Source organism: Etheostoma spectabile, unplaced genomic scaffold (genome assembly GCF_008692095.1).
Source record: "Etheostoma spectabile isolate EspeVRDwgs_2016 unplaced genomic scaffold, UIUC_Espe_1.0 scaffold273, whole genome shotgun sequence".
In the NCBI taxonomy this organism is placed as follows: domain Eukaryota; kingdom Metazoa; phylum Chordata; class Actinopteri; order Perciformes; family Percidae; genus Etheostoma; species Etheostoma spectabile.
Window position 1 is genome coordinate 108969 of NW_022605577.1, and position 15931 is coordinate 124899.

Here is a 15931-nt window from a genome sequence, read left to right on the forward strand (position 1 = left end):
GGGCCGGTTGGGGTTAGAATGAAGAGTTAGTTTGTAGTAGTTCTTTGTAGCATAGCAGTGTACCATACCTTAGTGGTCCCCTAATACTGTATCTGAAGTCTCTTTTATATAGACCTTAGTGCCCCTAATACTTTATTGGAAGCTCTTTTATATAGACCTTAGTGGTCCCTAATAATGTATCTGAGTCTCTTTTATATAGACCTTAGTGTTCCCTAATAACTGTATCTGAAGTCTCTTTATATAGACCTTAGTGGTCCCCTAACCTGCATTGGAAGTCCTTTTATATAGACCTTAGTGGTCCCTAATAATGTATCTGAAGTCTCTTTTATATAGACCTTAGTGGTCCCTAATACTGTATCTGAAGTCTCTTTATATAGACCTTAGTGGTCCCCTAACACTGCATTGGAAGTCTCTTTTATATAGACCTAGTGGTCCCAATACTGTATCTGAAGTCTCTTTTATAAGACTTAGTTTCCCCTAATATGTACTGAAGTCTCTTTTATATAGACCTTAGTGGTCCCTAATACTGTACTGAAGTCTTCTTTTATATAGACCTTAGTGGTCCCTATACTGTATCTGAAGTCTCTTTTATATAGACCTTATGGTCCCCTAATACTGTAGCTGAGTCCTCTTTTATATAGACCTAGTGGTCCCCTTATCTGAAGTCTCTTTTATGACCTTAGTGTCCCCTAATCCTAGCTCTAAGTCTCTTTTATATAGACCTTAGTGATCCCCTTATCTGAAGTCTCTTTTATACACACCTTAGTGGTCCCCTAAAGCCATGATGTCTTTCTCTCATATTCTCTGGGCGGGCAAAGAAGAGAAAGGGGACGTAACCTTGCTTCTTATGACCTCATAAGGGGAAGATTCCAGATCGGCCCATATTAATGTTAAAAAAAACTCATGCAGTGAAATGTTCATGCCATGGGAGCTGTAAGTGTGTTTTTAAGTAAATTAACGTGAAAAGCATATGTGCTGTTGGTGGGCTGCAGTGTTAATATGAACATAGCAGTATTTGCAGGGTTAATTTGCTTTTAGCTCAAGTTTATTTAACAAATGTGCACTTATTGATGTAAGCCTAATGGAAATTACAGTCTAGGTTTTAATGACTTCCTCAAAATAAAATATGCCATGACAGTAGGCTACCCCCAATCTCCAGATCACAAGTCTTTGTAATAATATCCGCGCTGAGAAGACCCCCGAGATTAGTTAATCTGTATGACACTACCCCCTAAAATGTAAATACATTGATGAATGTAACCAACGCATTGGAAAGTGTAACCACATTCACTTCACTATCTGGAAATAGGCCTAATATTGTAACTGTAGGCAAGTAGAGTAATCTTAGCACAGGTTCCCTGGATTGAAGCAAAATGCGAGCCAGGTAGACATTTTGGCTCCTCTGGACCATGTGAACACCGTTGCAAACCCGGAGCCACAATGATGCCAGGATCTCGTATCCTGCGTGTACTGCCACTGTGTGCCCTGCAGCTACGTGCTCATGTCGGCGGATGGCTTTCGGTAGCGCAGCGAGAGCGAGGCGCGTTCCAACAACATGATTTCCGCCTTGGGCCGCTGGCCTTCAAAATAAAACAGTGATGTTCAATTTTCAAAATGTGAAAACAAACCCTCTAACAGCTGCAGCAGCCAGGATAGCATGAAAAAAAATGAGTTTTTTTCAATAAACATTAAAGCATGTAAACATTGTCTGGTAGAAACACAAACACAAGTATACATCTGAAAACGGTAAGTAATAAGTCTGCTTTAAAGTGCAGTAAAGTATTTTTGTATTTTTGCCAAACACTAAAATAATTCAAGATAACATATTGGTCTCTGAAAAAGGAAAGACCATGTTATAATATACAGAGGTGAAACAATTTGTCGACTTTGTAGACAAAATGAATCTTTTTGATAATTTAATAATTTGTATTTATATTCATAGTAATACATTATTTATCATTGAAGTGCCAAACATTCTCTGGTCCAAGTTCCAACTACTCAGATGAGAGAATTTTGTTGCTTGTGATGGGCATTTTTTGCTATTTCTGACATTTCATAAACCAAACAATTGATGGAGACAGAAATTGACAGATTAATCAATTGTTTACTTGCAGCTTAATAATATGTGTTCCTCTCAGTGGAGCCTGCACATAAGTCAGTCAGTGCTTTGTATCTATGTCTATTTGTTTTTCTGTATTTATTGTTTATTTCATATTATCTTTTAATATGTTTGTTTGTTCATGCATGCACCTTTCACTGAGGAAAATTCCACATAAGTGTACTATTGGCAATATCTGATTGATAATCTGATTGTTGCCCTGCATGTTTTGCCTAACAGGTGCTGTTTAATGTATAGTATGAGAAGAGAGTAGCCTACAGCCAAATCGGACAAATTCAAATATAATTTTCAATTTAGTTACTAAAGTTAGTCAGTTTGGATTAATGACGATGGGGCTTTTATTGTGAAGAGTTGAGTTCGGAAGTCTTGTCGTTGTTGCTGCTGGCAGATCCCAGGCCGCAGTGATTTGGTAGCCGCTGCAGTAGGAGGAAGGACCGCGGTTCTACCCCCTTCTATCTTTCAGTTTCGTCTCGAAATTCTGACGTTGGTTCCTTCTTGTATCGATCGGTAAATTGAGTGCACAGTAACGGTGTTCTATGAAAACTAAGTCGTAGTATTACCAACGGACAGTGATACCAATCGCCATTTTAATCGCACGTTTTCCCTGACAGAAGCGCTAGCACAACAATGGCTCTGAAAAGAATTCACAAGGTAAGGAAGTGAACGACGAGGCCCAGGATTTCGCAGTTTCGTTAGGGATTTAAATCCAAGGCTGACCAGCTGATGCTTGTCTGTCGGGTTTAATAAACTGAAAATAATACAAAAATACTGACTAAATAACTCGTTCTTGGTTTCAACGGCCAGCTAACGGTCTCTGAGTAGCGGGTGACGCCGCCTGTAGCTATGTCTGGTCCCAAAGTGCTGCTACATATGAACCGTTAGTAACCTTAGTTAGCCGTTTTTAAGCTGTTCTTCGCCATGTTACATCGGTTCACCATCGATGTCTTTAGTGCGGAATATAACGAAATGTTTTAGCTAACGTTAGCTATGCCGGTTACTAGGTAACGTCAGCGATATTAGCGGTGTGCTAGCTATCTGTTTCTAGCTAGCAATATCTGTCCCGGTGGTTGCTAACTCGGACAAGCTAGCTTCATGTAGTAAGCTAGCTAGCTAACGTTAGCTTACTACATGACGCTAACGTTACAGCTTCACAGTAGCTAAATTAACGGTAGTTTCTACTCGTTTGGTGTTTCGGCTATAATGTATCTCCGTAGTAGTTCCCATATGTGATAGTAAAGGTAGCTAGCTAACGGTATTTATAAGAGTTACTTAAGCTAGCTTAACTCGCTTCTTGATTTGACAGATAAGTTATCCGGCTAACATTAACGTTAGCTTAATTTTAGGGCACTCTATCGCTTATTCTATTAACCTATTTGCCATTTTTAAACTCTTTTTTAACGTTACTGTTTGTTGACTTTGTCGATGTTTTCATGTTTGGTGGACAATTTTAACAGCCTACAAGATACGAATGGATGTGCTATCGTTTACGTTATTTAATCCCTGTTTTTTAACGTTATACTGTCTTCGTAGTGCGCAAATTGTAAGTTAGGTATTTTCAGCAACGTCAGTGGTGGAAAAAATAGTGTTATTGGTTGTATTTGACATTATAATTGTTTGTATTCGACAAATGAGCAATACACAGCGAAACGCTAGTGATAGCGTTAGCAGTGTGTCGCTGTGGTTAAAACAGGCCCCACGCGTTGTTCGCCTTTGATGCCATGTTGCTGACAGCAGGCGAGCAGCAAATCGTCACCATAGCCGTTCGAGTTAGCATAATGTTGTGTTTTGTCTTGTTAATTCTTCCAGCAACCTTAGCCGGTGTCGTCATGTGGCTGACCAGCCAGCATGATGTTTCTCTCACTTGACATCCTGTGGTGCTGCTGTCGTTGTTTGCACCATAACGTTACACACGGCTGCACACAGCCAGCTTCTACTCGGTTCACCTGAGTGTCTTGTGTGTAGTAAAAACCCTCTGTTGTCATATTGTCGTGATCTCAGTTTGGCTGTCACACGTTCTACCTGCTATACCTGGAGGAATGCTATTATGTAATAGCGATCGCTCCAGTAATCAAAGCTCACGCTGCTACTATAGTGTTGTTCTGTCAGTAGGAATGGCTTTTTTTAATTGTCACTGTTGCAGTAAGACTTTGTAGCAACTGCAGTGGCACTGACCTTCGGATCTGTTCACAAACAGGGATTTAGTCAACTATACGGAGGGCTCATACAGAGCCTTTTAAGTGGAACAAAAACATTTATTTCAGATTATTATATTTTTTCCCCCAGGAATTTTGTTTCTTCGTTTTGCCAGTTCTGTTACTGTATGTAGGTACATGTTTGTGGAAATACTGTGCAGGACCCGTTCAACTGACTTGTCACATGTTCGTCTCAGGAGTTGAACGACTTGGCACGGGACCCACCAGCCCAGTGTTCTGCAGGACCAGTAGGAGATGACAGTAAGTCCATCATGTCAACCAACGTTGCCCTGGTGGCTGTGTGATGGGGTACACAACCCATTTCTGTCTAACCCTTCCCTTATTCTTGCCAGATCACTCAATAAACAACTCAGCCCACATAAATAAATATTTATTTAATAAATCATATACATACATAAATGACACCAAAAAGAATGCCTTATTCTAATTTATTACAGATTAATTAAACCATCATCTGCGAGATAGCTAAGTGTCTCCAGATCTGCTCCTTTGGGTTAAAAATTATGATTAATGTGATTAGTTTGGATCGGTGAAATTACCCACAATAGTTAAATTTACAAAGACTGGCACTCAAATAAGGGCTAGGCATTATATTGATATTATATCAGTATCGTGATATGAGGCTAGATATCGTCTTAGATTTTGGAAAGCAGACTGTTCGAGCTGTTCTGTTATTTGCCTTTACACACTGTAAAAACTATTTTTGTTAAACTACCAATTGTCAATCCTACAATATCGACACCAAGGTATTAAGTCAAGAATATCGTGATATTTGAATTTTTCCATATCGCCCAACCCTAAGTCAAATACATACAAATGTTTTCAAGCCTATGTAGTGTAACTTGCAAAGGAAAATGTAAGCATCAGTGAAGGGGCTGCCTTCTTATGTAGTCCAGGGTATTTAACTAATTTAAGGAGGTACCTCTGTTTTTTGAGTAAGCAGATCAAGGAAATACCTACTGTAGACTGCCTCTTGTCAAAATACTGGTTCATTATAATAGCATAGTATTCCCAACTCTATTGCAACATGTCCGTTTCACTTTTGCTTTCGGGGCAAGTATAAGGGGAGTTCCAAATGTTGTCAGTAAACAAGACAAAGTTTTTCCTAATTGGTGTCAACTGCTAATGTCCTTATGTACAGAAACTAATGGACTTTCTTTTTTATTTTTTTAAATGTATGTATTGCATCTTAACACAACTTTCATACCACCCCAACGGGGGAGTATTCAAGTAATGGCAGTATTTTTGACGGATCATCCTCTGAAAATACTGATAATGAAATAAAGTAAATCTGCGTGAACCACCAGTATATTCACACACTCCAAATTCATATATTGTTTAAGTAGCGCTGTAACAGTTCAAATTTTTTCACGTACAATTGTCTCAAAAATAATTGCAATTAACAAGTTATTTGTTTATTACTTTTTTCAAACAAAGTCAAGTTTTGAATAAATCCCATGATACGCCTTTTGGTTATAGATCGCTATGTGACCCAGACACTGTACTAACACAGCCTATGAAGTAAACCATGCCTCTTTACCATAACATGTTTTTGTAACTGTATCTTCCCCACCCCCCCCTTGCCATTTTTGTTGCTATGAACGTATATAGGGTCAAGTGCCAACAACTAACATCGCTTTAGCGTAACAGTCTGAGCAAGAATTTCTTTCATTAAAATTTGGCATAACTCAACAAAATCAAAAATTACCATCAACAGACTTAGTCCTTAAACCCTTAGATAATGTTAGCAATTAATGCGGTTAAACAAAGAAACAGCAATCATCTAAAAATATAGATAATGAGACACTTATGTAATGATTGTTACAGGCCTAGTTAAATGTATATTTTTTGAGAATATTATTGGTATAAGTGATTTTAAAATGATCAACCAACAATGGATTGGAGTCAAATTATCCCATTGTGTTATAAGCATGTCATAGTGTCCTGGTCGTCAAGGTTATGTTTGTTGAATGTATTTGTGTGTGTGTGTTGATAGGCACAATATCATGAACGCATATCTCAAGCAGTTTAGTAAACTAACCCTATGAAAAATAATCACCTTGTGTGAATCTTGGGATTTTGTTGGGACTCTGTCAGAGAGGCCCCATTATGGTCTTGTTTGACTGTATTACATTGAAAGTTGATTCTATATTTCAGTATTCCCCCAACTTCACCTATCTCCCCATCTTATATTTACTGTTTATGGGGAGGACTAGGCCTGGAACGTCTAATCACAGTTTTTACATTATCACTGTTTCTTTGTTTAACTGCAATCAACTGCTAACATTATCTAAGATCCCAAGGAGTATGACTGTTGACGGCAATTGTCAACTTTATGTTCATTTAAGAAAAAAACTATTTTATGCTAATAAAGACGCGCAGTTCACTTCATAGGCTGTGTACCTGCTAGTACATTATCTAGGTCACTTAACAGTCATATAACCAAAAGATGTACCCTGGGAATCATTCAAAACTACGAGAAGTAATAAATAAATGAGGTTTGACTAACAGAGACGTTACATTGTTAATAATTATTTTTGAGAAGATTAATTGTACAGCCAAACTTGGAGTTGTTACAGCTCTAGACAGGACTAAATAAGAGTATTATGGGTATAGTGTCAGTCCCTTTTTATGCCCGCTCGTATTTAACGTGAAAAAGCTTTAGGCCAAACAACAAACATGCTGCAAGTTTTGTGAACTTCACTAATGTGGTGCAATGTACAGAAAAAGAGAGCTTTCTAACTAAAGTTGACTAAAAAGAGGAATAAAAAAACATCTTTTGGAAATTGATCTTAATGCCTTAATTAAAAAAAAAATAGGAAAATCCAACTTTTTAAGGACACCAATTTTCTTTGTGAAAGAATCATTTTTTGTAAATAAATAAATGTTCTTCCTTAAAACACAGGGGGCATAAGTATACACCCCCTATGTTAAATTCCCATAGAGACAGGCACATTTTTAATTTTAAAGACCAGTTATTTCATGAATTCCAGGATACTATGCATCCTGATAAAGTTCCCTCGGCCTTTAGAATTAAACTACCACCATATCATCGCACACCCTTTGGCATACCTAGAGATAGGCATGGGGAACTTTCCATAAGATCGTCTCTCAATGCAAATCAAACCAGCTGTTAAACTGAAATAACACTATGCCAATGTACGTAACCATAGCATAGTAGCAGTGAAGGTAACACAGACATGTTGCCGCGATGTAGGCCCAGTGAACAAAATGATGCTCTTCATTAGGGCGGGCTATCGCCAATGATTTCACTTATCGTTTCGATTCCATGTCACAAGCTCGATTACATTTCTGATTTCATTTAGGTCAGGGAAGTTTCATTTACAGTACCAGATAGATAATTTATTCATCCTGAAGGTAATTTTACGCATCTAGCAGCAAGTAAACCATAACACACATATATCACACATACTTAACAATATAAAAATAAAAATCACTCACGGAAATGCAATGACCATGATAAGGTAAGGTACTATATAAAAGCTTCTCGGAGAACCTAATTCTGGAAGTTTCACAAGCAAGAAGAAAACCTCAAATGTGTGTGTGTGTGTGTGTGTTTTTTTTTTAATTTAAATAATGCAGCATGTTAATGTTTACATTAATAATTAACCCCCCCCCCCCAAAAAAAAGTCTGTGGTCCATGGTGCAAAGGCTTATAAAAAATGATTGATTTCTGGATTTTATTAATCAATATTGGATCACTCAAACAAAGATTGGTTCCAATTGGTGAATTGATAATTTTAACCCAGCTTTACGCTTTCATCACAGTCATGTTCCTTTTTACATTGGCTCAATCTATTATTATTATTATTAGAATTTAGATATTCAATAGTCAATTCTTTGCTTTTCAAAAGCAACATAAGATTAAACTTATCTTGCTGACGTCAAGGTTTTTTATTGTCTTAGGTAATCACTTCCTTGTCTGTGTTCCCACTACTGGAATTAATATTTTCAGGATTGGTCTATAAATCAAGAAAAAGCTGTCAGAATCATACGCAGTTTTGCCAAGTGAGAATTGTATTGTCATTGAGAAAAATCTGTATTTGTGAGTGTGGAATTGTTGGGTTGAACTAACTGTACCTAGCTAGAGAAAGAACCCTTTACAGAACCTGTAGTGTTAACATCCCAATGGTTAGGGTAAGACGGGTTAACATGGAACTTGTCAGCCTGTGTAGCTTGTTCCAGTGACGTCAACTAACTCGTTTTTTTAAGCGGGTGGTGTATTTAAACGGCTTTTTTCTCTGTGTTGTTGTTGGTGTTACAGTCAACATATTTGGGCATCTTTACTATAGGTGATTTTCTGTCACATGGTACCGACTCGACTCGCCTTTTTTGGTTTTCCATAGATGCAAAAAAGTCCCTGGTACCTGCTCACAGGTACCTTATTTTTAGATACCAACATGTGACGTGGATACCTGCAGACTGTGGATTGGTCGGAGAGAATCGGGATTGATCACTGCGTCATCATCGCTAACGACAGACGGGGACGGGGGTCCTGGGAAAAAAAAAACTGCATTTTTAAATAGTTTAGCCAGCGTTTTTTTTAATTTTTTTTTCCCGCTGCCACCAGCTTCTTTTGAAACAAAATGTCTTCTGGCAAACAGCCACATGCCGACAATCAAAAGCAACACACCTTCCAGAGTTCTGTGTGTGTGTCACGTTAGGGCACTGGCAGTTTCCTGCGGCGTCACTATGACGACCAGCCACACTTACCTCACGCATGAGGCGGTACTAAATCTACAAAAAGTGAGTACCGGGCACTGCGGCCGGGCCGAGTAGGGCCGGTACTAGCAGCGGGTAAGCGCCATGTGTGTCCCCTGGCACCTTTTTCACACTAGAACAGCAGAAACATCTTTATACATGTCGCTTCCTGTCAGCCAACCTCAAATAAACCGCTCAAGTATAAACTACAATACAGTGTTACTTGTAACATCATTTCTGTGTTGTACTGTGCTTTTTTCTTCAATGTGACATTTGTCCTCTAGACCTCAACAGGATGCTAGAATTGGAGCACAGGTTTACATGCTACCACATCACGTCATTCTGAGGGCTTGTGTTTTTTTTGTCACAATTTGTGTCTAAACTTTTAAAAATTATACCCCATGTCCAGATAAGTTTTCTTTTAAGCACTACCTTTAATATCATTCATATAAGGAGCCATTTCTGACTGTAAATGTGAGTCCCCTGCCATTATATGACCCCTTTTCTTTTTCTTTTTAAAATACCACTTCCAAGAATATCTGTCCTGAGTTGCACTTTATGTAAGAGCCTGTTACCCAACCGTGTAAATAAACACACGCTCTTCATGGGATATTATATATTCCCAGCCATGCATTGTGTTCTTAGTGTTTCATAACTGTTTTCTCTGTTTTTTGTTGTTGCAGTGTTTCACTGGCAAGCCACGATAATGGGACCTGTAAGTATTCACTAACTGTATTACTGATTTTAGTCAGCCACTGCTGGGGAGCCCACATCCACACACACATATTGATCAGAGGCATATCAAGCAACTTCACTTAACCAGTACAGCATCTGATGGGGCTAAGTAAACTGAATTCACCGCTTACTTAATCAGTTTAATTTAGGAGAAGGTAGGGCTGGGCAATACATCGATGTTGTATCTAGATAGCGATATGAGACTAGATATCATCTTAGAATTTGGATATATTGTAATATTGTTATATGATAAGGGTTTTTCCTGGTTTTACAGGCTGCATTACACTAAAGTGATGTCATTTTCTGATCTTACCAGACTGTTCCAGCTGTTCTATCATTTACCTTTACCCAGTCAATAAATCATTTCTGGAGAATATTTATCAAAAATCTCATTGTGTAAAAAACAATAAGCCCCAATAGTAAACCATACATTTTTTTTTTTTTTTGCAATATCGACATCAAGGTATTTGATCAAGAATATCGTGATATTTGATTTTCTCTAAATCGCCCAGCCGTAGGAGAAGGTCAGCTTTTAGTCAGACTACAGTGATTTCCCTAGGTTTGTGGAAGACATGGCTGCACTTATTTGAAGGGCGTTAAGGGGTCTATCCTTAAGAAAATAGTTTTTCAACATCATTTTGGACCATTACTATGATCATATCTGCATTTGACATTGGAAAAGTTAGACCAGCTTAATAAATAAAAACCACTCAGAAAGCTTAAAGACAAACTTGCTAAAGAAGTCCACTGGGGGTCGACTCCAGTCATTGGATCTTAGAAAAGGCATTAAGCTACATTAATTTGGCTTAGTGCTGTGCCTCAGCTTTATAATGGCAGAGAGAACCCTGGACAGTGTCATCTTGGTGGACAGCAACCCTAGAATTTCATCTTTTTATACTCCATTTGTATGAATTTATTTGTTATCCTTGCACTTCAGTCACTAAGGAAATGGGTGGGCTTCTCTCTCCCGGCATTAGAATGACAGTCCTTACCAGAGCGGGGTTTTCTTCTTGACCATACACTTCCCCACAGACTACCCCTTCAAACCGCCAAAGGTAAGCAAGACATGAAGCAGCATACTCACACACACTAACAGTGAAGCACATGCAGGGCCTCTTGCCTGCCAAAACATGCCTCAGCTTTACATTATTCAGTTTCCTGTTGTTCCTCTCACCTGCCCCCCCCCCCCCCCCCCCCCCCCCCCCCCCCTACATTTCTTCTCTCTCTGTCTGTTTCCAGGTTGCATTTACCACGAGAATCTACCACCCAAATATCAACAGCAACGGCAGCATTTGTCTTGACATTCTGCGATCACAGTGGTCTCCGGCTCTCACCATCTCCAAAGGTACGATCTTTCTTACAGATAGATGGCAGGTGCTACTGCCTTTATAAACAGCATAGCATAGACTGGGGAAGCATGTCGTTTTTCTGCTGCTCGCCTTTTAACTAAAACAAAAAAACATGAACACGCAACACCAGTCCTGGCCTCCCTCCACTGGCTACCTGTCCGTTACAGGATAGATTTTAAGATCTTGTTGCTTGTTTTTAAGGCCTTAAATGGTTTGGCGCCATCTTACCTGGCTGATCTCTTATGCCACCATTCTCCAGTCAGAACGCCAAGGTCGTCAAATCAGCTGCTCTTGGACGTCCCAAGATCAAAGCTAAAAAATAAGGGCGATAGAGCCTTTGCAGTGGGCGCCCCACCCTATGGAACAACCTCCCCATGCATCTTAAAGCGGCACAGACCTTACAAACATTTAAATCACTGCTTAAGACGCACCTGTTTGCTGTGGCTTTTAACCCTCGTTAACCTGGATTGAGATATTTTAAAGTGTTTGTCTCCCTGTAATGTATTTTGGTCGGAGTGATTTTTACACTTGTTGTTTATGTATTTGACATCGACCCTGTTCAGCACTTTGGTCAACTGTTGTTGTTTTTAAATGTGCTATAGAAATAAAATTGACATTGACATTTTCTTTTTGAAATGGAAATGCTTCCCACAAACGACACAACATTCCTCACCCAGAGGTCCTTATAAAAACCTGGAGTACTCTCGGCTTTCAAATGTCAGCTGTAGCCCTTTTCATTCGCTGCTTGTTACTGGAAATGCTTTAAATGGGTCCCTCGTGCACAAGAGATTTTTGTTTTTTTCTTTCAATCCCAATTACGTGTATTATCAACAATTCAATTTTGACATACATCCGGAGAATGTCTGGGTTTGTTGTTATTCGTGAATACTGATTGGTTAACTGGTCCATTCCAGTTCTCCTGTCCATCTGCTCTCTGCTGTGTGACCCAAACCCGGACGACCCCTTAGTACCCGAGATCGCCCGCATCTACAAGACGGACAGGGAAAAGTAAGTTATTAGCTCCAGGTTGTTATGTGCATCATTTGGATGTATTCCCGGATTTGTACGCCTCTTATCAACATTATAAAAAAAAAAAAAAAACACTGGTAAAATGTCAAGTCTTTGCCAGACACCACTGAAGCTGTGCTAAGACCTGTTCTGATCCATAAACTAATGGACACAAGCTCCGTCTCGCTAATGATTGGTTAAAAAAAAAAAGGTACTGCAATAGAGTCTGCAGCAGTAAAAATGGATGTAACAAAAGTTGGAAAGACAAAGATTTTGATAGCGATATTATAGCAAATGCACATCAATTAGCCACATTTCTGTGTTGTCTTTTACATAGTTTGAAAGCCAAGATATACAAGGAATGTCAGCATTTAAGCATGTGTCATCAGAGGTTGAATAATGGGAACAGCCGGCTTACTGTTCAAAAGTAACAAGTCTCATAAGCTTGGCAGACACTGCTTAGGCTCTATTTCCTATAAGTCACCTGAATCCGGCTGAATTTCTGCAAGATCGGTTACAGCTTGAGAGGATTCCCAGCGCCTGGTTACCAGCCTGAAAGATCAACGCTCTCATTGGTCGAAGGGTTTTCTGGCAGGTCAGAAAATTCGGTCCGTCGTTTTGCACTTTGAGCAGTACCACGGTCCAATTTCCCATATTGCTGCTTTCAAAAGATTCCTATTATAAACTGAACTTGTTTTAATATTCCTGGAGGAATATTTTACATGTTGTGGCTAAAACTGTAGTTTTGAGACTGCTGTGACATCAGATTTAAGTTTACTGCAGATTGGAAGGATCGCATTATCGTCGACATCTTCCAGCCATCCTTGGCTCCAGTTTTCATCTTTCTTTTTGCCTACATTGAGGAAGCAGCGTTCTTTTTGAATAAACTTTATTGGAATTGACAATGAACAAACCCGACTGTGGGATCCGTGTTGACATTAATGGCTGGCAATTGATCTATACAGTGTGAGCATAAAAAGTTGCAGATTCTGGCCGTTCCAAAAGGTTAATTACAGCTGTCTGCTGAGCTTTTAGAACGTTTTGTTATATTCCAGCCCCATATAAAGGTAGTTTTGACCATCTAGGTAATAATTCTGCCTTTCCCTCCCCTACCTGATGCTCTAAGTGGAAACAGAGCAACTTGAGGGTTTGAATTATATCACCACCACTCATTTTTACATTTCTTACCGAAATGACTGGTGTCAATAATCCACCTGGCTTTATAAAAGTACTATTGATTATCAATTTTTGAGTGTTATTTTTGTAGCTGTAAAATGGAATGGCAAGATGTGGCTGCTTGCAATGAGATTAATGTGTTTGCTTAAAATGGGAATAGACAAATGTGATACAGGGATTAAAAAGCCCTTCAATTTGTCATGCGTTTGTGGTTCGTGGTGGAGTGCAGTCTCGTGTGTGCATCCTGGCCAGAGTGCTGTCCTCCACCTTTTTCTGTTCCTGTCACAGTTAAATCTGCGTCATTAGAAGACGAGACTCGGTTTGTGAAAGCCCTGCAGGCTCTTATCCAGCTGTGAACAATCATTCAGCTATAAAAACATGAGGTGACTGGACAAAATATGAGTCCATCGATGTTAAGGTGGCACCCCTAAAATAATGTGCCTTGATTATTACGGTTTTACAACATTATTTTGGCTTCATTAGGATGCTGCTCGTCAATCGCTAGATTTCCTAACTATTTGTTGCTGTGGTGTTAGTACATGATAAACAAAACCAATGATAGCTCTTTTGCCTTTTTGTCCCCTTTGGGGGACAACAAGCTTAAGAAGCATAATCAGGACAGTGAGAATGGCTAATATTATGATGTACACATGGAAATGAATGAGTGACAGTGTCACAGATTCCCTACAGACTTTTTTTGTATAAGATGTAACAATATGTTGTTGGTTTTTTAAAACTAAATCACTAATAACTTTTTCCCCCCTCTGTCTTTCTCTCTCTCTCTCTCTGCTTGTTCACAGGTACAACAAAATAGCTCGGGAATGGACACAAAAGTATGCAATGTAGTGTTGGGGTAGAATCATGGCCAACCACCTCTACGACATAAGGTTAGGGGAGCTTCAGACGTAAAGAGAAAACAAACAAAAAACCATTCAAACAAATGAGAAGTTTAAAACAAGATCTTGTTGGTTTCCATTGGAGTGCTTTCTTTGAGCCAACCCTCCCCTTCACCAGAGTACCTGTAAAACTCCCTCTGCCCCTCCCCCCTCTCTCTTTCTCTCTCTCTCTCTTTTCTTCTTCCTCTCCCCTCCCGCCTCTCAGCTCACCTGCCCACCCTCCAGTGTACATATTGTCAACTTGCAATGGCAACACCCATCTGTCCCTACTCCCTTTTCACCTCCTCCCTCCCCCGTGACCTCTGGCCCTATCTCCTGACTCCAGTATTCCGTTACATTTTGTCACCGTGCAGGTTGGGCTGTCGCACCCCCTAACACCCCCCCTATTCACACCTGCATCCTACCTTCCCCCGGCGGTAATCACTAAATGCATTCCTTTTGAGCATCTGTAAAACTTTGAGGGGACCTTCTTTTTTTTCTTCTTTATTTCCCTATTTGTTTAGGGGCGTGGGGGACAATAAGATGGAGGGACTTTTACACTCTGCACCCTTTCTTGTTTTGTTGTCATATAATTCCCATCCGTAGAGGTGACAATTCAAGAAAGCAGTTTGTTTTCGCGCGCGAGTCGAAGGGCACTCTGTTTTTTATACAATGAATACTCAAACGAAATCATTGCAGGCTATGTCAAATGAACCAATACATATAGCCTATTTTGGTCTTCTGTTGGATTCTACAAAAGGACTTGAATTTATCCCCACACTTCCTGCTCCTAACTCCCACCCCACCCAAGTTGACCCCTTTGTACACACACATAGACACACATGCACGCACAATTAAAACCCATGTCACCACCAACCAACTTTTCTTCATTCACAAAGTGGAGGTTCTGGTCTGGACCAGGTATTTAAGCAATTTATTTTTCTTAGTTTAACCCTCCCCACCCCCACCCTCCCCATAACTCTAGGTTGCATTTTTTTTTTTTTTTCCCCTTTCCTAATTTTTTTTTTTTTTTTTTGCTATTGTTAAATTAGAAGCTAACATCTTAAATGGCTATGGGACTGGCTTGGGCTCTGGGTGCAAGAAGAACCCACTCTTCTTGCACAAAACCTCTGTATATTGAATTACCTGAGAGGCTCGTTGAGCTTTGTGTGTTGATTAAACTGTGTAATAAAAACCCATGATTCCTGTGTTGACTCACTCTCCCTGTTGGAGGACATACAGAGGTAAGACGGGGACATGTGAAGCTGCAGGACACCTGCCATACGCACACAGCATCACTGCGAGATACGCTGTGGATATCGGGAATGTCTGGTTGGAAAATAAAACTACTGAAGGGTTTCAAAATTGTTCAGAATGAATGGTTAGAAGCGTGTGGGAGATGTACTTACAGAATTCTATTTTTTGTTTAACCCTTGTTGTCCTCCCGTGTCAAAAACGGACACAAATCTAACTTTCTTGTCCCTTTTTCAGACTTTCAGAATTCATGGTCAATAACCCTCATTTATATAGAATTATACCTAATATCTGAGTTTTAAAAAAAAAAGCGGAAAATATGAATTATTTTGACTAATAGTTAAGATCTGAGGAACATACAGAGGAAGTTACTCAGGAATGAAAGTGATCAATTGTATTTGTAAAGAGCGTTCTATGGAATCCAATCCATTTTGTTATTTGGTTTAAAAGAAACTCATATTTCAGATATAGACATTTTTA

The 15931-nt window shown here is 39.4% G+C and overlaps 1 protein-coding gene across 1 annotated transcript; it reads left to right on the forward strand.

Moving 5' to 3' along the window:
• Window positions 1-2498: 2498 nt before the first annotated feature.
• On the forward strand, window positions 2499-15405 carry ube2d2 (ubiquitin-conjugating enzyme E2D 2 (UBC4/5 homolog, yeast)). The gene is made up of 7 exons (XM_032510901.1): window positions 2499-2770; window positions 4509-4572; window positions 9738-9769; window positions 10767-10844; window positions 11029-11134; window positions 12053-12146; window positions 14123-15405. The coding sequence occupies exons 1-7, from the start codon at window positions 2747-2749 to the stop codon at window positions 14166-14168; spliced, it is 444 nt and encodes a 147-aa protein (XP_032366792.1). The 5' UTR covers window positions 2499-2746; the 3' UTR covers window positions 14169-15405.
• Window positions 15406-15931: the final 526 nt, after the last annotated feature.